The 24,822-nt window shown below is 41.5% G+C and overlaps 3 protein-coding genes across 3 annotated transcripts; all 3 read right to left on the bottom strand.

Annotated features, from left to right (window-relative positions):
• LOC8065662 (tobamovirus multiplication protein 1) lies at positions 204 to 6,015 on the bottom strand. Its single transcript, XM_002464294.2, has 11 exons — positions 5,603 to 6,015; positions 3,315 to 3,405; positions 3,185 to 3,237; positions 2,865 to 2,957; positions 2,689 to 2,760; positions 2,467 to 2,539; positions 2,331 to 2,376; positions 2,193 to 2,256; positions 1,807 to 1,860; positions 667 to 744; positions 204 to 587 (listed from the first exon to the last, which is right to left on the bottom strand). The coding sequence occupies exons 1-11, from the start codon at positions 5,792 to 5,794 to the stop codon at positions 495 to 497; spliced, it is 909 nt and encodes a 302-aa protein (XP_002464339.1). The 5' UTR covers positions 5,795 to 6,015; the 3' UTR covers positions 204 to 494.
• LOC8065661 lies at positions 8,724 to 10,997 on the bottom strand. The gene is made up of 3 exons (XM_021447416.1): positions 9,990 to 10,997; positions 9,050 to 9,572; positions 8,724 to 8,914 (listed from the first exon to the last, which is right to left on the bottom strand). The coding sequence occupies exons 1-3, from the start codon at positions 10,986 to 10,988 to the stop codon at positions 8,724 to 8,726; spliced, it is 1,713 nt and encodes a 570-aa protein (XP_021303091.1). The 5' UTR covers positions 10,989 to 10,997.
• On the bottom strand, positions 14,676 to 18,295 carry LOC8063044. The gene is made up of 2 exons (XM_002464292.2): positions 15,298 to 18,295; positions 14,676 to 15,202 (listed from the first exon to the last, which is right to left on the bottom strand). The coding sequence occupies exons 1-2, from the start codon at positions 18,230 to 18,232 to the stop codon at positions 14,934 to 14,936; spliced, it is 3,204 nt and encodes a 1,067-aa protein (XP_002464337.2). The 5' UTR covers positions 18,233 to 18,295; the 3' UTR covers positions 14,676 to 14,933.

Here is a 24,822-nt window from a genome sequence, read left to right as displayed (position 1 = left end):
TGTCAGTAAAACATTAGTTGGGGTCTAAACAGAACCTCATCTTATTTTACGATGGATCCAAACAGGCCCTAAGAAAGGTAATATTTCATCATCAGGTGTCAAAAGTGCCGCTTATCGTATAGAGAATAGCGATGCATCAAAATTCTAAAAAACAGAGCATTAACCTAAACTATCAAAACCTTCCGTTCCAATCATAGATAAAATGGTACAAATGCAAATAAAGTAATCAATCAACTGAAACTGTTCTTTCCGTTAGACAGTTAATAAAAATATAGACAAGTCACTTGTACAGGGAGATTAATATAATATATATAATGCCCCCCAGAAATTGGCCCTTTAGCACCGGGGTACTCTTATATCATATAGCCATGGCGCTAAGATGACAAAATACCTCTCAGAGGCCATGCTCAAATAACACAGTTCGCTCTGTGACAAACATAATTCTAGGAAAATTTGGTCTTTCAGGATTTCTCAGCATAACATGCCAAAATCTTCTAGCGAATAGAGTTGTATTGCCCTGATACACGCTTGGGAGGAAGTTTCCGCAAGACGAATAGTACAAGGGCAGAGGGCAGTATCTCTGTCAACTACAAAGGGAAATACTGCATCAAAAAGAAAAACTGCAGAGGAAAATAAGTGTATAAGAATACATTTCATGGTACTTACCATGTAGTAGAAGAAATCCAAAACTGGATGATCCAAAACCTCAAGAGATAGATCGGGATCAAAGGATGAAATTGCCACCTGTCATCACATCAAAGCATGATTTAAGCTTATGAACTGGTGATACAACTAAAAACCTGAATAATTGAAGATAGGACACACATGTAGGCATGTTACGAGAACTGGACTAGTCAATACTCAACAATACTCTCTCTGTTACAAATTATAGCAGTGGTGGATCGATGTATAAGCCCTGGGGCTGCCTGGCTCCATAGGTTTTGCCAAAACACATTGAACCCCTATATGTTATTGGCAATTATATATTCCAATTGTGTAAGGCTTTTAATTGACTTAAAATTTACAAGTTTGGCCCCATAGATTATGAATCATGGATCTGCCACTAGATTATAGTACTTTAGTTTTGTCAAGTCAAACTTAACTTTGACCACGTCTCAGGGAAATACATCAACACCTACTAGTTGAAATAAGTGCACATAAAGACATATTTCATAGAGAATTTAATGAAACCATTAGCCAAACCTAAAATATCTGACCTAATTTCCAAAAAAAACTTCAGCCTAATAAATTATGGTATGCAAGTTTTGATACAGATTGATATCTGGACTGCAAAAGGAGGAAGGGAAAAAAAGAATTACTCATGTCCTAGTTTCTGAACCAACTATTAGTCCACACGCTGCACTCCAACATCACCCTGAACCAGTTGTCCAGTTCAGAGGGTTGCCAGCAAATGCTGCTGCTAGTAGCTGTTAGTATTGTGGCAGGGGCAAACCCTGCAACCTGCAAGCTACTGAGCAAGGCCGCAAAGCAATAGCGATGATCAAACATTTGAGTTCATCATCTTTATCATGTTGGCTGTTTGGTACTTAGACTCTTAAGTTGTGTTGTGAATAGTTGCATCTACTTTTAGGGTGTAAAATAAGTAAATAACAAATGTGCCCACGCAACATAGAATTTTTAATATCTATTGATCTCGAAAATGGACAATCTCAAAAATGGACAATCTGTAGGGTTGTACAACTGATCTTTAGTCCCACATCAATGAAAAAGCAAGCATTATTCTTGAAAGAACTTTGCAAAATAAATATTTGTGACTTCAAGAGCCAATAAGAACTAAATACTTACCACAATGCATCTTATCAAGAAGCAGGTAAAGCAAATTGCTGTCACGGTCCCAACCTGATAAAGAATTTTAATACATATAAAGTTAGTCCCATTTATAGCACATGTGAATCTTAAGCTAGCACCAATGAACATATTAATTAGGTACAGGCATGGGAATCTTAAGCATTAAGTCAAGAGAATTTCCAGTGATATTGCAGCTTACAATTTGAGCTAATTGATGTGGAAGTTAAACAAATGCCTTTTTAGACTGGCTAGTTTTGAGAGATGCCACTGTGAAGTAATGGCACAGGACAAGGGAGTAATTGTGCATAAAAAGTTGTTTTGTTCGCATGCACACCAGTAACAGTACAAATGGTCTGTAAGGTACTTGTTAGTGTAATAATGACCTCAATCAGCTTCTTTCTCCGCCCCTTCGATTCAATTGGGAAGTGTCTCAGCATGACAAATAACCTAGACAAACAAGAACAGAAATACATTCAAAATGAACTCATAAAAACAGTAGAATATGGGGGGAAAAAACCTACCTTCCACCATAGATTAAGAATCCTAGAAGAGCTATAAATGAGACAGCTGAAAATCAATAAAGGAAAAACATTAGCGAGCTAAAAGGTGGTAAACTAAACAGATAATTTCTCTAGCAATGGTGACAAAAGAAAGTACCTGATATGAATACTTTGCTCACAAGCTCCACGAGAGGATTGTCATTTATTCCAAGGTATACCCAAATACAAACCTACAAACATCTATTAGATACATAGAATATAGTTGTCTATTACAGATACCAGAGAACATTTGGGCAATGTATTTTACAGTTGGGGTTAAGTAAACAAAGCACCCTAATATCAGATGACAATGGAATCAACAAACCAGGTAAAAACCAACCTGAATTACATATATGACACTGTTAACTGCAATGTATATAGTCCTTAGCTTGTCAGTGGGAAGATGCTTAGCCTGGCATAGACATACAAATTAACATATATAAGTTCATGAGTGTATGAGATGAATTTGTAGATGGAAAAGAAAAAATGCCAAAAGCAAAAAGATATTGGCAACACCTGATGGTATATCTCTGCCCAGAATAGCACAAGCAATGTGTAGGTCGAGAAAAACAAGAGACCAGGAAGATCTAACAGCACTAAAGTATACACCTGTTGAAACATAAAGGTTTAGTTGAATAATCAACTACATGACTGACTGGAAGAACAAAACAGGACAGAAAAAAAAAATGCACTGAGCAGTCCATAAGAAAGCTAGATTTGGGACTACAAACACAAATCTCTTGTAAAACAACAATCCAGATACTACAAATATATATTGAAGAAAGAAAAGGCCTCCATAACATTTAGATAAATCTTCTTTGACACATGGTTCTTACCTTTCTTTGAAGAAGGAACACATATGCATGAAATCCAAATATAATTGAACGAACTGCAAGAGGCAACCCATACTTATTAAAAATAGAATGCAATGGTGACAGAAGATAAAACATTAGGACAGCACATTACCTCCATTCACAATGAAATTCATGAGATGAAAAACCTTTTGTGTGGTCCAACCAATTTCCGGCACCCGCAATTGAATTCTGATTAATTGAATCTGCAAATCTGAATGAAGTGAGTACTTAACGGATATTCATTTCACTAGCATTTGAAGTTCAAAGTGATGAGTGCACATGTTTCAGAATAATGTTATAAATCTGCCAGGCACAAATATGGTTAATGTACCATGCAATATTTCCAACTTCAAACATTGCTATATGTAAAAGCAGTTCATTATCCGACAGGAAACTCAAAATTTAAAGGCATACAAAGTTTGGTGAAAATAGCATCGGAAAACAAATATAGTTGAGCAGAATTGCATTGCACTCTTAGCACAAATACAATCCTTTCAAATAGCGCTGAATACATGATTCTTTTCTTGAATTGACATGAGATCTGTGTATCATTATCATTACATTAAGAGAGGAAAAGGGCCAAAATAGCTTGGTCAGTGACCAAACATGACCTCACCAACAACAGTGACTGAACGACACCTTATACAACCAATCACACAGAACAAACAAATTATCCCATGAATACCTTATAAGACAGTTCGACATGTCCAGCAAACCAAATAAAAACTAAAAAGATAGAAGGATAGAAGGAAGAAAATGTCATGATAGAAGGACGAAAATATCATTAGTGGCTATTAAAACTTTCAGAGGGCGACAGTAAGAGAATCCAGAGTATTGGTCCTTTCCAAAATACATTTTTGTAAATGTAGCAAGACCTAACTGTATAGGTTAGAGAGTAAAAGACTGGTTCTACCATTTTTTAAAGTAGAAGGATAGAAGGAAAAAAAAATGACCAGGTAAGCAAGACCGAATGTTATTACATAGTGATTTTGTCTTCTTAGGTATTCCTTACCCTCTAGATGGCCACAATTTTAGTATTTACTTCTCTATTCAGGAGGAGTGTTGCAAAATGTTCATCTCTATATTCTGGCTAGTGTTTTATTCAGAGAACTTCCGTCAAAGAAATGAACTATCCTACGTCATATCAATGCCGACTTATGCACCATATAAACAATTTTCAACATTCTTATGCTATCAGAGGGATTGTGGTGGAAAAGGAGGGGAAAAGTTTCTAATCTAAGAAATGTGCACAACAACCATTAAGCAAGGATTTTGGAAAAGAATGGAGGCAAGCTGTAAACACCTTAGCAGTAAAGATGGAAATACTTCATGTTTGTGGCGCTCAAAGCATAACCCCATGAGAAAGATAGTTCCAGTAATGATGGTAAAATTAAAGTGATAGCACTAGATGGAAGTAGATTGATGTTTGTAGTGACAATCAATAATTTTCTTCGGCAAAGACACAACTCACAAGCAATTCATCCCTCGCACTAAACCTTGACAAAAGCAGCTTGATGGACAACTTCAAGTGATAGAATCAATGATGGAGCAATTGATTACAGCTAATTGGTGGATTCCATGATTCCATGGATAATCAAGTGTTTGTTTAATGGATATTATGCCTTCCTTCTGCAAGGATGATTCTTGAAGAGTCTAAACAGAAAGAGTCGATTATGGTAGACGTGGAACAACACTATGTTGTTTCAGAGACAAAATGGTATTAATCTTCAATCTGTGTATGCAAGAAGGCTGTTGAGAATGGTTACTCATGACTGGTACAGCATGACATGCAGATGCAGCTGCTGGTCTGTACCTCCTGTAGAGCCATATAGTACAACTTGTCTGCACCTGTCAGGATTATTCCGGCAAACACTCAGCTAGCCAGCTATAGAAAGATTGCCCTGATTACTGCAATGGTGAATGAATCTCCATCCATAATTTATGGACAATTCAGAAACCTTATGCATAGGAAATCCTATCTATGTAGACCGTGTGAATAGATGCCATAATGGCAACAGCACTCATTTCCGGAGGGAAATCAGAGGATTCGGCTATAACAACTTTAAACCCACCTCTCTATAGCCAGAGTTTCACCTGGCACATACGATTTCATCCAGCCAACAATACCAGAAATGGATGGAGACGTTTTGGGGACAGCAACGGGGGCACAATCCTTCCTGCCGCTCAAGGACAAAAACACAAAGGATTCGTAAATCACCACGCGCCACTACCGCACACCCAAGTTCCATTCAGATCGAGGGGCCACATCACCCACCCGCAAAACCAGATGGGGGTGGGGTGATTACTGATTAGCGCGATTGGGCGGAGATGATGATAGGGTTAGAGTGGGTGGGTGGGTGGGTTCGAACAAGGTCCAGCCGGGCAGGCGGGCGTACGTACCAGGGCGACAGCGGACACGAGGGCGTAGGCGGCGGAGAGGGAGAAGAAGGCCCCGTCCTGCCACGCCGGCGAGTCGTTCACCTCCTCCCACCAGCCCCGCAGCGCCAGCGCGGCGCCTCCCGCCGCGGCCGCGGCCGACGCCACCTCTGGCGACGACAGCGCCGCCAGGCGCGAGGAGACTAGCTTCCTCATCTCCTCCTCTCTTCTCTGTCCTCTGAGTGCGAGCTCTTCCGCGAGAGAAGAGATCAACAGGAGAGGAGACAGAGATGGATATGGGGGGAGCGGGCGGCGGCGGCGTTCTCGAAGGGGAGCGGGCCGCCCAACCCAACCAGCTTTCCTTTTCCTTTCCTCGTGTCCGTTGCCAACTTGTGCGATCGGCGGGGCAGCAGGAGGACACGGACAAGGTTGGCTCACGCTCCCTTCGGGCCCAGAATGTCAGTAACTGATTCGCCGGCCACTCGTTTGATCGAGGCTTTGAAAAAAAAAATTAAAGATTTCTTGTCACATTGAATCATGTGTCATATATATATATATATAGTATTAAATATAAAATAGTTAATTATATAGTTTATTTATAATTTGCGAGATAAATTTTATAAGTCTAGTTAATTTATAGTTGGATAATAATTATTAAATACAAACGAAAATGCTATAGTATCTAAAATCAAAAAATTTCACCCACTAAACAAGGCATGTGGTCTTTGACCGTGTCCCACCTGCTAGTTTTAGGGGCTGTTTGAATGCACCAGTTAAACTTTAGCTGGCTAATGCCTTGTTTAGTTCATTCCAAAATCCAAAAAGTTTTCAAGATTTTCTGTCACATCGAATCTTGCGGCACATGCATGAAGCATTAAATATAGACAAAAATAAAAACTAATTACACAGTTTGTCTGTAAAACGCGAGACGAATCTTTTGATTCTAGTTAGTTCATAATTAGACAATATTTATTAAATAAAAACAAAAGTGCTACAATAGCGAAATTCGAAATTTTTTTCGGAACTAAACAAGGCCTAAATTTAATTGGTAGACATTCAATCAATCCAGCTAAAATTAAAGACCAACTAAAGTTTAGTTGGATTTAACTATTTCAATCCAGCTAAGGTCAGCTAAAATTTACATGAGTTTATTAGCTGGAGCATCAAACACTCCAGCGAAAGTTAACTAGGAAACCTTTAATTAGCTAAAATTTTACTTTAAAATGTTAGCTAGCTAAATAGGACCTCAGTTCACTCATCTGGTAAAATCGATTTATGTAGTTGAGTATTTTTAGTACAATCTTCACTGCTATCCGGTCCAGTACTGTTTGGTAGCCTGCTAGATGACCAGCACCTCATTGTTTCCTGGGGGAAAAAAACTCGACATGTATGATGGTTTATTTGTCAATTGGGAATTGGATTCACTCCAACTAATTTGATGTAAATAGGATTTCCACTTTTGCAATTATTGTACCTAATCCCTTCTTGTTGACTCTATAGAATCTTCCACATGAAAAAATCTAAGGGGCTGTTTGTTTGCTAGCCACAGTTTGCCACATTTTACCTTAGGCAAGTTTGACCAAGTTGGCAAGTGTTTGGTTGACAACTAAGTTTAGGTATGATTCTTCTGGGCTCCACATGTCATAGAGTTAAAAAGTATGACAAGATTCCTTTAGGCATGACAAAGTATGGCAAACAATTTGCTAGCCACACTTTTTGTGGCTTGTCACACTTGACTAAAGTTAGTTGTGGTAAACTATGGCTAGCAAACAAACATCCCTAATCTCTATTTGATTCTATAAGGTATCTCTGTCTAGCTAGTGTGTATATTTTTCTTATCGGCTACTTATCTCCACTTCTCAACGCACACTAGCATACTTTGGTCTTCCAGTGAGGTTCTTTATTTTTTTCCTCGGCTGCTTGATTCTCCATCGAGTCTTCACATCAACCTCTCGACTTGCATACAATCTTTTGTCCTATTGGTTATGTTTTCTTCAATCACCGAAATCACTTTAAACAGCATATGGGCATATAGCTAGGGTGTCCATTATGTCTACTAAACTGTCCTTTTTTCCCAGGTTGCACTTGTAGAAATGTAATGGATACCAAGTTCACATGAAAATAATCCCAATATAGCCATGTAACAGAGGCTTTGCATATAGGGAGCTTGACACAGTGCTAGGGATTTAGGGTAAACCAATAGAACTGTCAAAAATATCACCAACAACAGTAGGGACTTCACAGAAAAATGAGGTAAATAATGAGTATATATTTTTCCATTTGGAAGCTTGTTATAGATATTTCTGTACCTAGCATAACAAAAAGGGCATAATAATGCATGCATACCATTGGGACAAAAATATATATGCTCAAATTTGTTTTTGCACCATCATATATGATTTTACACAGGCAACAATAACGCCAAACAAAATATCACATCTATCTAAGCATACAGTACACGCATATGCTTTTTCATTAGAGCAAACATATATAATTTATGAATGTTTTACACACTAAACTCTGAATCTCTGATATACAAAACTGGTGTGGTATGTCACAAAAATGATATTGGCAGATATCAATTTCTTAGGTAAAGTATTGGATAAATATAAAACACAATGTAAACACGAACTGATGGAATACAATTTTGCATATCTCAAATTGTACTCATTTGCAGACAAACCTAGCTAGTTCACTATTACATCAGCTCATGCATCGCTGAGAAAGGATCAAACTAAGTAGATCACATGGTGTTTAACATATCAAATATCACAAATCCTACAGTTAAAACGGCACTTGTTCTTTGGACCCTCCCTCCCTCTCTCTCTCTCTCTCTCTACATGGTAACCATATTCCCAGTGTGCTTGGTATGCTTTGGCTGCTTACATCCTCCCTGGTCCCTGCTTCGTATCTCCTTTTGTAGGAATGTTGATGTTAACACCCTAAACATTGCCTGCATAAAAGATTAATGGTATTATATATAAAATATAGTGCCAATTTCAATGTCGTAATAAGCATATATCAGTAATCAAAATCCGTGTTTTATTATTTGACAGAGAAGTAATCATAGGCGATATCAGTAATGCGTTGTGAGCAAATGTTACTCGCTAGTATACCTTATTATTAAGTATTAACTGATGATGCTTTACTTCTCGGATTGCTCGATGTCTATAGCTAGGCGCCCCTGAATCTCTTTCACCAGTTTTGCAACGAGTTCCCTGGATCCAGCCATTTCAGCCTGCCGATTCACTGATGCCCTTTGTATCATTTCCATCGTCCCAACTGCCCATTTTGGTCCTCTAGTATCATTTCTGCTAGACGATCCCTCATTGTTTCCTGCAAAATAAAAACAAAGAAAGACGGAGTAGCTAGGGTTATATATCAAGCCTAAGTTGCATTATTCCAACTAATTAATAATTTGATGCATATATATAGCTAGGAAGGATTGTGACCAACAAAATTCTCTGGTACCTGCTGATCCCTTGTTGCTGGTTTCTTCCATGAGAGAATCTAACTCTCTATTTGATGCTAAGGCATCCCTCTCCTCGACGGCAATAGCGCATGCCACTGAGTACGGCTTCCACCACTGAGCATACTCATCAGTCACACCGGGCTCGTCACTCGGAATGGCGAACGCATAATCTTCTGCTTCAGCAGTGTATGTTTCCCATGCTCTCTCCCAGAGATTGGTGTTCAGTCGGGTGACCGTCCCCGGAACGTCCTGGTCGAAGCCGAGCTGCCTGGCGACGCGGTGAGGATTGTACTGCTCGACGACGTCGTCCACGCCCACGAGCTCGCAAGCCTGCAGACACCGTGCAAAGGATAGCGGTGCCCTAGCTGATCCGCCACGGCCACGACGACGACGACGCTCCCAGAAGCTACTGCCGTCGTAGGGCCGCCACTGGAACTGCTTTGGTGCCATGAACACCGCGCGAGCGTAGCCCGGGTCCAGCGCCCGGTGGACGTCGTGCCACCGGGCAGCCCTAGGCAGGAGCTAAGGTTTTCTTTTTCGGAAGGAAAATTTTTTCAGCACCTGCCGATAAATAAGAAATTTCGAAAATTTCAGATGAAATTTAAATAAATTCAATTGATTTTTTAAAAAAAATAGCATCATTTTACTAGAAAAACTTTCTAATCTATCGTTCATCACAAATTTATATAATATCAACGAAATAACACAAAATATCACGAAATATTTGAGTGAGAAAATTAAATAATTTTAAAGAAATTTAGGGTTTTTGATAAGACTAGAAGATATGGTGGGTTATTTTATTGTTGTTTGAAGTAATTTTGAAGCGAAATATGAATTAATCGAAAAATTTGACCGATATAAAAAAAACTCAGACCCCATCGAAAAATGTGAAATTTCGGAAATTTCGGCGAAATTTCGCCGAAAAAGCAGGAGGAGCACATCGTCCTCACCGTCGGCGTCGGTGGAGTCCGCCTGGACTACGCTTGTTGCCGTCGCTGGGCGCAGCTCGGGGAAGCGCTCCCAGACCCAGAGCTGCAGGATGTGCATCGGCGCCGAGACCGACGGCGCCTCCGTTCGCTTGGAGTGGATGAAGTGGCGGTGGAGCGCGGAGAGATCGCTGTAGATGCTGGCGAGCGCCGCGGGCGCGAGAGCCGCGCTGTGGCCGTGCGCCAGGCGGACGGCGACGGGGAGCACCTCCTCCCCGGGGACGATGTCGTCGGAGCCGGCGGAGTTGTCGGACGACGGCGCCCGGAGCACGAAGCGAGCCAGCCACAGAGACAGGAACGCAGCGTGCTCAAGGCGCTGCTCCCGCTCGTCACGGCCGCCGCCTGCCTCCTTTGCCTGGTGGTGCCGGTGCTGATGAAGGAAGTGCTCCGCCCAGCTGGCGCCGGCGCCGGCGCCGCCCTCGCGCTGATCCATCAGCAGGACAGCGCGGACGACGGCGAGCGCGCACTCGTCCGCCATCTCGATCTCAACAAGCTTGTCGGAGTACCGAGGCTCGCGCACGGGGAAGCCGTGGATGGGCAGGCCCGCGAGCGCGGCCATGTCCTCCAGCGTCACCGTCGCCTCGCCCCAGGGGAACACGAAGGTGTTGGTCGAGGGGTGGAGCAGCGCGCACTCGCTCTCCCGGCGCACGCGGTACGTGGTCGCCAGGATGCCGTCGAGGATGCCGAGCTCGCGCCACAGCGGCTCGTGCAGCGGCCGGAGCTTGGCCACCCAGTGCCTCCACAGATCCGTGCTGTCAGCCCAGCCATCGAATCTTGCCTGGATCCCGGCGTCGAGAACGAGATCGTGAGGAGGAGGCAGGGGTGGCAGGGCCGGAAGAACACGGTTGCCACTCGCGCGGGGAAGCAGGAAGCGCGGCGACGATGGCGGCGGTCGCGCGGTTGGGACGACGGCGGTGGATTTCTGGATCAGGGTCGCCTCGCCGCCGGCCATCTCCGTTGCGGGGCGGAAGGACGCTGTGGGCTATAGCTGCGGCTGGAGAGGGAAGCGCAGGAGAGTTCGGTGTGAGCGAAAGAACCAGCAAGAGCGCGTGAATGGAAGGAAACGCTAGCTTTGGCGGATATATAGAAGGAAAGCAGGTACTGACAACCTGATGAGTGATGACGCGGCTGGCTGATGACAATTCACAACCAGCTTTCTTTTTTACCGTTGTAGTTCAGTAGTTGTACGTGACATGTGAGCGAGGATGCTGAATTATTAGCAAGAGTTAAGTGCTGCCTAACATTAAATTTCACATTGAAAGTAGATTATTGGAACGGCGGCTTTACGTACATCGGTCTGTGGATGCCGGCTATTTCATTCATAGGAAGTGTATATCAGTTGTATATAGTAGAGAACTTTCACGGTTGGAGTAGTTTGGGTTAGGGCACTCACGATACAGACTCTATTATAGAGTTTAAAGTTATTTATTACCTCGAACAATGTGAACTTGGAGTCTAAATAAGACTTGGAGTCTTATTTTTTCTACCTCTTTCTTCAATAAATATGCTGTCACATCAGTAAAATATCGTAAATAATATGTAATTAATTGTCTTGGACTCTGTGATAGAGTCTTGCATTGTGAGTGCTCTTACAAACATAAGCGTAAAGACGTATCCCATTATTATGTTTTATTTATTTCTACGATCCCTTAATCACAACTTATAAAAGTTAAGTCTAGACATCTACTCCCCCTGTCTTGTGTGTCCTAAAAATTTTAAGACAACTTAAATGAACACTCAAATGATGCATGTACCCATAGATTATTTGAATTATAGAGTTTCTTCTCAAATGATAGCTTTCTTTTTAATAAACCTTGCCAAATCGAAATATAGTTATTATGTAGAATGCATTGTATTTCAATACAAATTTTAGAAGTCATAAATGCATTTTATTTCAGGAAGGAGGGGGTATATATATCTATATCTATATCTATATCTATATCTATATCTATATCTACTTAATATAATAATAATAAATGAAATCTTTTTGTCCATCCTTTTTTAATTCCCATGATACCCTCGCGTCTCTTTTTATCTTGTTTGTGAGCTACACTCATGACTGGTTCTCATAGGAGTTAGAATAATGCAGTTAGCTAAACCCTTTTCTTTTACAATTGTAGTTGTATGCGTATAGTATATAGGCTTGTAGCACATGTGATCGACCTGGATGAAAAACAAGTAACTCGCTAGCTTATTTGACTCGCTCGTTAGCTAAACCCCTTTCTCCAAGATTCTTTTCGCATAGCACGCACTGGATCTCGATCTGTAGAAACCTGTGAAGCGCCAAGAACCCTACGGATCGAGAAGGATTTGATCTCACATCAACACAACCTTACACAACTAGATTTTTCAATTTCTTCTAATGATGTGAGGTTCACTTAGTGTTTTAGCATTCAAAAATTTAGTATAAATTTTTCTTAGTAAATGCCTAGTAAAGATTTTCTAGTGTTTTAACTAGTAGTAGTGTTTTATTATTAATTAAAAACACTAAGAGAACTTCACTATTTTAGTAGTGCCACCACTGAGGCCTATACAGCTAACACCGAATGCATTTGGAAAACCCAGGCACCACCGCAACTCCTGGGATCGCTGGGTGCTCATCTTCGTCTCCGATAGAAAAAAGCACCAAGGGCCTGTACATATATCCGCGAACTCACGGATTTCACAAACTGCCTCCTTGCACCACTTTAGCATTAGCACGCAAGCTAGAGTTGCCCCAATCATGCATACATACTATTGCCCCTCACATTATTCTTCCCAAAACAATGACCCATATGTTGCCCTCACAAGAACTAGAGAGCTCCCACGAGAGAACCACCTGCTTCCTCTCCAACAAAGCTACTGCAGTTTTGTAATAGGCTGTATATCCTCCTTGAAGAACCCCTTAGCGATTGAGAGGAAAATGACGACTAATCATACAACCAAACAACTGGGTAGGAATGAATAGCATTATCATAACTTACATTGATGGTACCAAATCAACTTTATGAAAACTGATCCTCTGGCCTGATAATTGTTCAAAACATACAAAATCTGATTTAATTTTCTAGCATAAATTCTATAGCATTGTATATTTGAGACTAACATTATGTTCTACCTCTCGTACCCATCGAGAAACATCTATTGATCATGCAATCTATTACAAAGGAAGTAATAAAGGACATGTTTTGGATAGTTTTCTTGTAGAAAAGATGCATCTTGCATGATCATTATTAGGAGCATATCACCACGGAATGTATCATCAAATTGTACTCCAAAATATGGGAAAAATTACAGGAAGGTGAAGCAACAACTATACAATATATTAACTCTAAGAGGTGGTACGTTATAGTCTTCAAACAGACTTTCAATTATAAATACAAAATTATATGATAAAATGCATACTAAGCATCATCTAGCTAACAAAGACCTACTGAAGTTTCATTTTGAAGAGCAGAATAATACCTAGCATTGTCATTGGACAATGTCTTCCACGAAAATTAGAAAGCAAACCACTTGCATTGTACATTTGCATTTGTAAGTCTTATAAGAGTCACCATGGAGCGGCTTCATGGTAGAACGACACAAACTTGTGGGTGTTTGGTTTGAGGGATGAGTTCCTCAGCTTCTCACTCCTTTTTTTTGGTTTGTAAAATACTAAAATGGAATGATTTGATACATCATCATCATCTTATTTCCTACAAGCTAATAATTAGTACTAGTATAGAGAATGAAGTTATTCCATCAAGTTTGATGGAATGGGCTTATGATACATCACCTCATCTAGAATGAGATGGTTCCTCAAACCAAACGTGTTAAGATCTGGATGGGGCGGCCTTCCGTCATGAGATGACAACAGAGCTTCTCTCAGGTTTGGAGCTGCATGAGAGTAATTCAACAACCTCTGGCAATCTCCATGGCAGGCAACCCACGTGACCAGTAAAAAGCTCAGAAGTTAAGCTTAGCTTACTGGGACATTGATAAACTGCAGCCCGAATGCAACTTATGGCAATTAGCAAAACATGGTGAAAGGAGGTTTGATATTTGAATATGAGCAACTATATTTGAAAAGGTTTGTTATAATAGCAAACAAATCAAGATATAATTTGGTAGCAACAATCCTACTGTTTCTACTTAGCTTTTGCAATTACACGTGTAGATTCTACTCCAACTCTCCAAGCACCAAAATTTCAGATAATGGATGATTATATGAACTCACTCTATACAATTTTTTAAAATCTTTTCTGTTGTGAGATATATGCTGTACAATAAAATAAAATTATATTTAGCAGTTACCTGTGTATCAACTTCTATGTCTAAGAGTTACAAACTACCATAGATCCAAGGTTCAGAGAAATGAGCTATAAACTAAAAAGCAGAACTCTGAAATACAACAGAGAAGAATACCTAGCTTTGAGGGAAAAAGAACTTTTAATCTTCTAACTTTGTGTGTGCCTGCAGTTTGCCAATTAGTAAGTCAGGCGTCAAATGGCACACGGTCACATGGATGAATCATTCCTCAGCAAAGTAGCGAAAATGCTAATTTTATATGCAAACCCCATTTGGTGTATTAGGCCTTGTAAGACTTCAAAGTTCTCTGGTAGACCAGCAGGTTGTGAGAAAAGGTATTCTCAGAAAATCCAAAGAGTAGCCAAGACCATAAAATAAAGACAGATTTTACCATCTAGTTGATTCACTCCAAGGCAAAGTATTGGAGCCTGATTGGAATGAAGCGCAACTTTTTTTTCAGAACTAGATCCTTCAACACATTATTAAACAACTGTGACCAAATTCACAAACGAGACTAATTTCACCAGAAAGCCTAGCGCATTCTATTACTGAACTAAACCATCTGGTGTAAAGACCAATACATTCCTACATTGTTTCAAGTTATACTTCACTCAGGGGCCTTCCCTTCCTAAGCTGCCTCGAGTGCCCGAATCTCTTCCTTCAGAGTATTAATCTTTTTCTTCAACTCAGCCATTTCGGCTCGTCGAATTGCAGATGCTTTTTGTATCATTTCCATCGTACCAACTGCCCTTCTTGGTAGGGTATTTGCATCTTTGTCCCAAGCATCTTTCATCCGATCAAACCGACTAAGATAGTACAGTGTTTTAGTACAAACTTCCTGGCTAACCAGTTTAGTATTTCCATCTAACAGCCTGCTAGAGAATCTCTCACTGTTTCCTGCAAAAGAAAAGGAGCCAGACACAAAGTTTAAATTTGGGATTTGATTTACATTTCAGCTAATTTGGAGTGTGTGGCTGCTGCATCAGCAATACCTGATTTATTTATATTGGTTCCTGCTGTGTGTTCCATAGGATGTTCTGATTCTTTGTCTGACAATAAGGTATCTTCATTTCCTTTCTCACTGAAATTCAGAGAACCACCATTTTCATTGAGCACCATGTCGATATTGCCAATATCCCCTCTGACAATGCATGTATCCATTTCTTCAGTTGGTCCTTGTAAGAGACCATCATTGGTTTGAACAGTAGCAGGATGAGTTAATACATCTGGCTGTCGCCTTGGAGTTGTGTCGTCTTGAACACTTGCAAGCTGATGACCATAATTGTTTTGCACCGTGCCTTCTTTCATCACACCATTGTCCTGCTCATCATTTGGTTCACTGTCCATCTGCTTTTCTTCATTGCACTCCTGTAAGATGGTCCGCGTTGGTTCCATCTCAGGAGATTTCAGACACATGGTACCCAGTACATATTCCTTGCTCGGAGCTTCAACAAACATCCCAGCTTTCTTGCTTGTTTCTTCATCAAGCTCATCATCACTGATTTCAACGATATCACTGAAATTGCCTTGTTTGGTCACTTTCATCAAAACTTGGCTTTCTTGCTCGTCATTTCTTGCATCAACTAGCTTGGTATCTTCACTTCGCTCTCCTATAAGGGACATTTTTGCCCCCGACATATGAGATTTCAGATGCATTGCACTCATCTCATGTCCCTTGCTGCTTGATTTATCACACTCGTCATCATCACTGATCACCAAGAAGTCTTTATGTGTTGAAAGCATATCAACTTCAGTCCCAGCTCCAATGGCTTCACTTCTTCCAGTACTCACAGCACCCTGGACAACATTAAGAAGCACAACATCACAATGCTCTGTTCTGCTACTATTTTGCCCATTGGCAGTATTAAGATCTTCATCTTTACTTTGTTGGAGACATTTGGCCTGTGGCCTTTCCGTAACAAACCCACAAGACGATTCATCAACTATAATAGCTGAGCTTGCAACTGAGTCAGGAAAAGCTTGCTCAATAACTTTGTGTAAAACTGCCTTATTTGGGACAACACTTCGAGATTTTGGTATAAAAATTTTCACACTGTCGACAGTCCTCTCCTGCTCACCACCCTTCACCAAACATTCTGTGTTGGGCTGCTTAGGCATCTTAGTAATGTAATTGAGCCTTTCAGAAAGAGAAATGTGATCTAGTGGATCGTCAGCTGCATCTGGCGCTGGCTGAGGCATCCCGGTGGCAGACATAGCTCTAAATCTTAGGTGCGGTGGACACGCACGGAGAACAAGCCCTGGTGCTGCTGCAGCTCGTCTTATTGCTGCATGGTTGCCTGAGGACTGGGAAGGATAGACATTAATTCCCGCTGGTACTTTGGGCGGGCGGCCCTGGGTAGCAGTGGCCACACGCAGACGCAGCTTCTTGCCAGAATTTTCAGCAAGAACCCCTTCCATTTTCCTTTTCACTGGACTAACAAAATCATGGCCTTCTTTCATCTTTTTAGCATTAGCAATGGCACTACTGCATGCTGATGAATAAGGCTTCCACCACTTTGCATACTGAACCGTCACACCGGGCTTGTGATTTGGAAAGATAAATGCAGAACTTTTGGCTTCTATGTTGTATGTCTCCCATGCTTTCTCCCAACCTAAGCTTGCACAGGGAACCGTCCCAGGGATGTCCTGATCGAAGCCGAGCTGCCTTGCAACACGATGAGGACTATACTGCTGAATGCAGTTCATGCCCACGAGCTCACAAGCGTGCAAACACCGCGCCAAGGACAATAAAGCTTCACTTGTTGCTATATCCTGAACGCGGACAGGAAAACCACCCATCACTGGCTGCAGACCGAACAAACTGCGATTTCCATAGGGCCTCCACTTAAACTCCTTTGGTGACATTAACACTGCGCGGACGTCCTTGGAGCTCAGCCTTTTCCTAACTTCATGCCATCGCGCAGCCCGTGGCATGCCCTGGTCACCAGGAGCAGGGGAGGCCGCTGGTTCAGGGCTTAGCTGGGTGAAATGCTCCCAGACCCAGAGCTGGAGGATGTGCATTGGTGCCGACACGACGAAGGGCTCGTTTTTCTTGCCCGAGGTTATGCGGCGTTTGAGCGCGGAGAGGTCGTGGTAGATTGTGGCGAGCGCGGCAGGGGCGAGCGCCACGCTCTCGCCGCGCGCCAGACGGGCCGCGAGCGGAAGCACCACCCGGTGGACGACGTCGAACGGCGGGCTCGGGAGAACGAAGAGGGACAGCCACATGGAGAGGAAGGCGCCGTGCTCGACCAGCTCACGCGCCTCGCCGTCGCCGCCGCCGCCACCGCCACCGGCCGCGGATGGCGGCGCCTCCGCCTCCGCCTCCGGCGCGCGCTCGACGAAGCGCTTCGCCCACGCGCCGTAAGAGCATTTCTTCTTCTTGCTACGGTGCAGCACCGCCCGGACGGCCTCGATCGCGGCCACATCCTTCTCGAGGCTGTCCGACACGGGCGCGCGCACGGCGCCGCCGAGGAGCGGCAGGCCGGCGAGCGCGGCGACGTCCTCGAGGGTGAGCGTGGCCTCGCCCCAGGGGAAGACAAAGGTGCCGGTGGCGCCGGACCAGAAGGAGGCGAGCTGCAGCAGCGCGCGCTCGTGGGGCCGGCGGCGCACCCGGTACGTGCTGGCGAGGATGCCGTCCAGGATCCCGAGCTCCCGCCACAGCGGCTCGTGGCGCCGGCGGAGCTTGGCCACCCACTCCGGCCACCGCCGGGGCACGCCCGCCCAGCCCCCGAACTCCACCTCGATCCCGTGCGGGCGGGCGGGGACGGGGACGGGCCCGCCGGGCGGAGCAGGGGGAGCGGCGCCGTCCCCCGCGCGCGGGAGCAGGAAGAGGGCCGGCCGGACGGAGGGTTTGGTGGCGGCGTCAGCAGCGTCGGAGACGACCGGGACGGAGGACTGCTCGACCAGAGGATGCTCGCCGGCGGCCATCGCGGTGGTCGGCGCTGGGGTTTTCGGTGTGTGGGCAGCGAGCGAGGCGTGAGTGAACGAAGAGACAGCAGGGGACTAGGGGAGAGGAGGAAAGGTGATGATGCTTTCCTGTTGGGCTAGGGGGCCCACGATGGAAGTGGGAGTGGGACCCGTCAGGGTGAGACGGCGCAGAGCACCGCACGTCGGCGTTGCTCTTGTCTCTTGTGCAACTCTCGTCTTTTTCACACTCATCACTCATCAGCAAGACCAACAACGATGACACAGTGGCCACATCGCAACATTTTAGTACCACTCCATCGTCAAAAAATAATTCTTTTTTTAAAAACCTAAAATGTTTTATTTTTAACTAAAACTATATAAAAAAAATACTAATATTTATGATTCAAAATAAGTAGTTAGATTAGTTATAAAAAGTAGTTCTAAATAAATATATTTAAAGACATAAATGTTAATACTATTTACTATAAACTTGGTCAAACTAACATATATAACATGCTTAGTAGGATGAGTGGAGTAATAGTAATCTGGAAAAAGCAATATAGGATAGTAGGATGCCAATAGCATGCTTAGTAACTAGGGTGGGCACAAATAACCCATAGCCAAAAAACGAAACTAAAATAATTGGAGCCAAAACCAAACTAATCGAAACTGAAAAATTCGATTACTGGTTTGGTTCCTAATTCCCAAGAGTCGCAATAATCTAGAGTAAGTCGGTTCCAAACCTCGATCTTAAAGACGAACTAAATATGCATATATATTGGCCCAATAGTAAGAGGCATATCCCACATTTAAATCCTAAGTATATAATAGGACCCCTCACTCCCTCAATTCCTATTCACACCCGGCTTTCCCTAGTACCATGCCACCCCAAGGTGAGTCGTCGCTCGCCTGTCCATTCTAGATGTGGAAGCCGAGTCTGAGCCGCAACATGCTGCCCTAGAAACCAAAGCGTTGAGTTGCCACCGCACACTGCCTGCGCGAGCCACGTGGCCTAGATCGGAGCCTGGACCGCCTCTCTACCTTCACCTATCTGAAGCCCTCTGCTGCAACCGCTTGTCTGCCTAAATTCCTCCATCTCCGCCTCTATTGCTAGCAAAATCAAGGTTTAGGGTTCAAGGTGCTGTGAAAATTGCATTACTCAAAACAATTGCTTTTAGAAAGAGCAATCTCAGGTTTCACCCGTTTGGTTAACGTGTTACCTTTTGGCAGCAAAAACACCTTCTACAAACTGAACCAAACACACCCTTGCTTAGTAGAAAGAAAGCTTAGAGGCACACGTGTTATGTCAATTTTGCACCTCACTTTGTGCTAACAGACCGCAAAGTGTCTGGTCACTTCATAGGAGTATGTATGTATGGCCTCGTTTAGTTTCAAAATATTTTGCAAAATGGACACTGTAGCTTTTTTGTTTGTATTTGACAAATATTGTCCAATCATGGACTAACTAGGATCAAAAGATTTGTCTCGTCAATTCCGACCAAATTGTGCAATTAGTTTTTTTTTTGTCTATATTTAGTACTTCATGCATGTGTCTAAAGATTCGATGTGATGGAGAATCTGAAAAATTTTGTAAAATTTTTTGGAACTAAACAAGGCCTATGTATGTATGTATGTATGTATGGGCGGATCCATGTAGAAGCTGCTGGGTGCGGCCGCACCCAGACCAAAATACGAAATACGCTGTAGTATGCATGTTTCTACGGTATTCGCACCCCCTGAATTCAAACGTCTGCACCCACAACTCTGTTGAGTCGACCGAAAGAGACCACAACAGCCCACAACTCCCAAACACATAGCCCAATATCAGCCAGGCCCCTGTCCGTATGGAATCATCGACAACTCGGCTGTCACTTCAACTCACACAAAACTGCCGGCGCATTGCCTCCCTTTGGCGACAGCGCGAACTCCGGTGGATGGTGACCTATTGCCACTGGTTGTCAACCATGGTCGATTGGGCATGGGCATTGTTGTGCGCGGGCCAAGCATGTAGCCCTAGGGTTAAGGGCACCAAGAGCACATCATAGTTCGCCCCGTTGCCCTGGTTGTGATCTTCTCTATTATGTTCATCCTTCAAAAGTCAAAGTAAGCAACTTCCAAAGTTCTCTATTCTTCCAATTTCGGTTAGTATGACCATCCAAGTTGTCTTCAATTTTGTGGTTTTTTCCTTCTTCCTAGTTTGTCCAGATTCTAGGATTAGACTTTTTTCTTTCTCCGATGTTTGATAATTGACATTTATGAAAATGATGAAGCAAATAAATTGGTTTTGGTTGTTTGTTTGCTCAGCCCACTTTCCATCTAAAGACATCCATTTTGTGACTTTAATATGGGAAAATTGATAAAGCTAGAAAATAATGTAGAATTAATAAATAAAAAGTAATGCATATATTAGTTTGGACGAGGCACCAAAATTGGTACAAGCACCATCCCTAAAAGACCAGGAAGAAAAACTACAAGTATGACCGTAACTTCACATCTCCTTTATATATTATGAGGAATTCATTCTAATGTATCGGATCACTGTACAAAAGAAAAAGGTTTTTTTAGCAAACTCCTATTATGGTCTAAAAAACGTGGGATCGGTGGCAAGTGTCAACACACCACGCCATGAAAAAATAAACATGTGATCGGTGGTTAGGTGCATTATTTATGATTGCATCCCCCTCTAAATTTCTCTAGATCCGCCACTGTATGTATGTATGTATGTATGTATGTATGTATGTATGTATGTATGTATGTATGTATGTATGTATGTATGTATGTATGTATGTATGTATGTCTTTATTATGATTTGTAAATTAAGAAAGAAATGTGCTCTATTGCCTTTGTATATGTATGCATAACACATGGCTTCATTTGGTCGTAACATGGCTAATGTCGATCATGATGACAATAGGAATGCACCATATGGTCCCATGAGGCCAATCACGGTTTTTAAAAATGTCGTCATGTCAACTTTATAGGCTTAGATTAATAAATGAAACACTCAATATTTGATCCGTAGGTGAAATACAACACTACTAGTGAGTTCGATGTTGCACCCGCACCCATGGGTGTGATTGCCATCTCTAATCCTCGATGACACTCACAGGGATGGTTCTCCATTCCCATATTTCCACTTTGTTTTCCATACATTAGATATCTTTAGAATTTGTGATGTACTTTGTTGTGAAGTTTTGTATATTTCGTGTATTTGTGTTAGAATATTAATAATAGTATATATGTGTTCGTTGCAGTTTATTAATTGTGCACCATGTGCTAAATATATATCACTTACTTTTATATTTATCTGATTATCGCCTATATTCCATATTTCCATGATGTATGGAAGCGCGACGGAGATCCGTGAAGATTATTCCGTGTTTGTGATGAGGATGGAGACTAAGGCCTTGTTTAGTTCATGCTAAAAACCTAAAACTTTTTAAGATTTTCTGTCACATCGAATCTTATGACATATGTATGGAGCATTTAGTATAGATAAAAATAAAAATTAATTGTACAGTTTATCTGTAAATCACGAGACGAATCTTTTAAACCTAGTACAATGTTTGTCAAATAAAAATAAAAATGTTATAGTGTCGTTTTCCCAAAAATTTTAAAACTAAACAAGGTCTAAGTGAGGTCCTCTACAAGCTCCCCGCTATAGTATCAGAGCCACGAATCGTGCCATCTATCGACTTCATATTTTTTTTTGCCAAAAAATTCGGAAGGGGTGCAGACGTGCAGTACTGTAATCAGAAAACTGAACTAGTACACGGTCCCACTCCCACGCAAACAAATCTTGTTTAGTTCCTCTCTATAAAGTTGCCTTTTTACATAGGATGTTTAGCCTTTTTACATACGACGTTTGGATTTTAATATAGATTAAAAATAATTAATTACACAGATTACAACTAATTTATAAGATAATTTTTTTTAAAACTTAATTAGTCCATGATTTGATAATATGGTACAAGAGAATATATTGTTAATGGTATGTTAATTAGACTTAATAAATTCGTCTAGCGAATTACTCGAAACTTTTGTAATTTGTTTTATTATTAATATTTGAATACTCAGGCCTTGTTTAGTTCACCCAAAAACCAAAAGCTTTTTAAAATTCTTCATCACATCAAATCTTGCGACACATACATTGAGCATTAAGACTTTGTTTACTTCCAAAAAATTTTGAAAATATGAACAGTAACACTTTTGTTTATATTTGACAAATATTATCCAATTATGGACTAACTAGACTCAAAAGTCGTCTCGCAAATTACATGTAAACTGTGTAATTAGTTATTTCTTTTATCTATATTTAGTGCTTCATGCATGTGCCGTAAGATTCGATGTGATGGGGAATGTGAAAAAAAATTGCAAAATATTTTGGGAACTAAACAAGGCCAAATATAGATGAAAATAAAAACTAATTGTACAGTTTATCTGTAAATCACGAGAGAATCTTTTAAATCTAGTTATTCTAAATTAAATAATGTTTGTCAAATAAAAACGAAAGAAATACAGTGTTAAAATTTTAAAAAAAATTCGGATCCAAACAAGATATGCCATGTGAATGTAACGCACCTAACTACACCTCGGCTGTCGTGCTACCACAGCTAGCAGGATACGTAGGCCACTAGGGCTAGACCGCTAGAGTACACAGTCTACACCTCGCCATAGCGGCAGACCGATGGAGCACGAGGCCCCACCATTCACGAAAGATCGGCACTGTAAAACCACGCGCAAAGGACAAGCCGTGAGCAAAAGATTCGTGTGTAACCTGCCCTGAAACCCGGTCCGCCTCCTACTGTGCACTCTGTGCTCGGCAGCACCGGCCGTGCCGTATCCGTGACAGCGCAGGACTGTATGTACACCATGTGTCGTGAGCCATTTGACCATGGTTTCACGGCCACGAGCGGGTCAAAAGTTAAAAGTTAAAACCATATAGGCTTTGTTTGGAACGGAGGAATTAAAAATACAGAAATATAAAAAAACATAAGAATAAGATGAAGATGAGATGATAAAACAGAGGATAGAAAAAACACAGAAAACTTATATAAGGTAGTGTTTAGAATATGGGAATTAGGCCTTGTTTAGTTTGGGAAAATTTTTGGATTTCGCTGCTGTAGCACTTTCGTTTGTTTGTGGCAAATATTATCCAATCATAGACTAACTAGGATCAAAAGATTCGTCTCACGATTTACAGGTAAACTGCATAATTAGTTTTTGTTTTCGTCTATATTTAATGCTTCATGCATGTGCCGCAAGATTCGATGTGACGGGAAATCTTGGAAAATTTTGGGAAGTAAACAAGGCCTTAGAATTACAGGAATCTTTGATGGGCAGCAGCATGTAACCTCACTGACACCCTGCTGTACCCTCCTTTTTTTCATGTCTTCTTCACGAGCGCTGCATCGGGCATACGCAAAGGAAACAAAACCAAGAGATCTGAGTAGATGTTTTATTTCCTGTGAAATGTGCATTCGGCTACAGTAAAACAGAGGAAAGGAATTGGTACTTTCGTTCCAAACGGTCCAGTTTACTTCCTTTCCTTTGGTTTTAGATTCCTTCAATTTTCCTTCAAAAATCCTTTGTTCCAAACGCGCCCATAGTGTGTCCCCAGCCTGATCGCTGGAGATGACACTGGCGCTAAACGGAAGGAGACAAAGCATCACAGGCCTTGTTTAGGCCTTGTTTAGTTTAAAAAATTTTGTAAAATAGAAATAATACCATTTTCATTTGTATTTGACAAATATTATCCAATTATTTACTAACTAGACTCAAAAGATTCGTCTCGTCAATTCCGACCAAACTGTGCAATTAGTTTTTATTTTCGTCTATATTTAATACTTCATACATGCGTCTAAAGATTTGATGTGACGAGGAATCTGAAAAAAATGAGAACTAAACAAGGCCTTACTTCACCCTAACATCCAAAAAGTTTTCAAGATTTTCTGTCACATCGAATCTTGTGGCACATACATGAAGCATTAAATATAGACAAAAAAACTAATCACACAATTTAATTGTAAATCGCGAGACGAATTTTTTGATTCTAGTTAGTTTATGATTGGACAATATTTACCATAAACAAATGAAAGTGCTACAGTAGCGAAATCCAAAATTTTTCATATCTAAGGCCCTGTTTAGTTCCCCACAGAAAAATTTTTCATCCATCCCATTGAATCTTTAGACACATGCATGGAACATTAAATATAGATAAAAAAATAAACTAATTACACAGTTTAGTTGAGAATCGCGAAACGAATCTTTTAAGCCTAGTTACTCCATGATTAGCCTTAAGTGCTACAGTAACCCACATATGCTAATAACAGATTAATTATGCTTAATAAATTTGTTATTAATTATGCTTAATAAATTTGTCTTGCAGTTTTCTGACGAGCTATGTAATTTGTTTTTTTATTAGTTTCTAAAAATCTCTCCCGACATCCTTCCGACACATCCGATGTGACACCTAAAAAATTTTCATCCCCAATCTAAACAGGCCCTAAACAAGACGACAGTTACATGGTGGTCGCCTGATTTCTTTATTTCTCCTTATTTCTTTCTTCTTCCTTGAACCGCATTGCTCACCACTAGTGTTGTCATCTCCG

This window comes from Sorghum bicolor, chromosome 1, assembly GCF_000003195.3.
Source record: "Sorghum bicolor cultivar BTx623 chromosome 1, Sorghum_bicolor_NCBIv3, whole genome shotgun sequence".
In the NCBI taxonomy this organism is placed as follows: domain Eukaryota; kingdom Viridiplantae; phylum Streptophyta; class Magnoliopsida; order Poales; family Poaceae; genus Sorghum; species Sorghum bicolor.
Note: the sequence above shows the minus strand (reverse complement) of the source record. Positions and strands in the feature narration are given on the sequence as shown.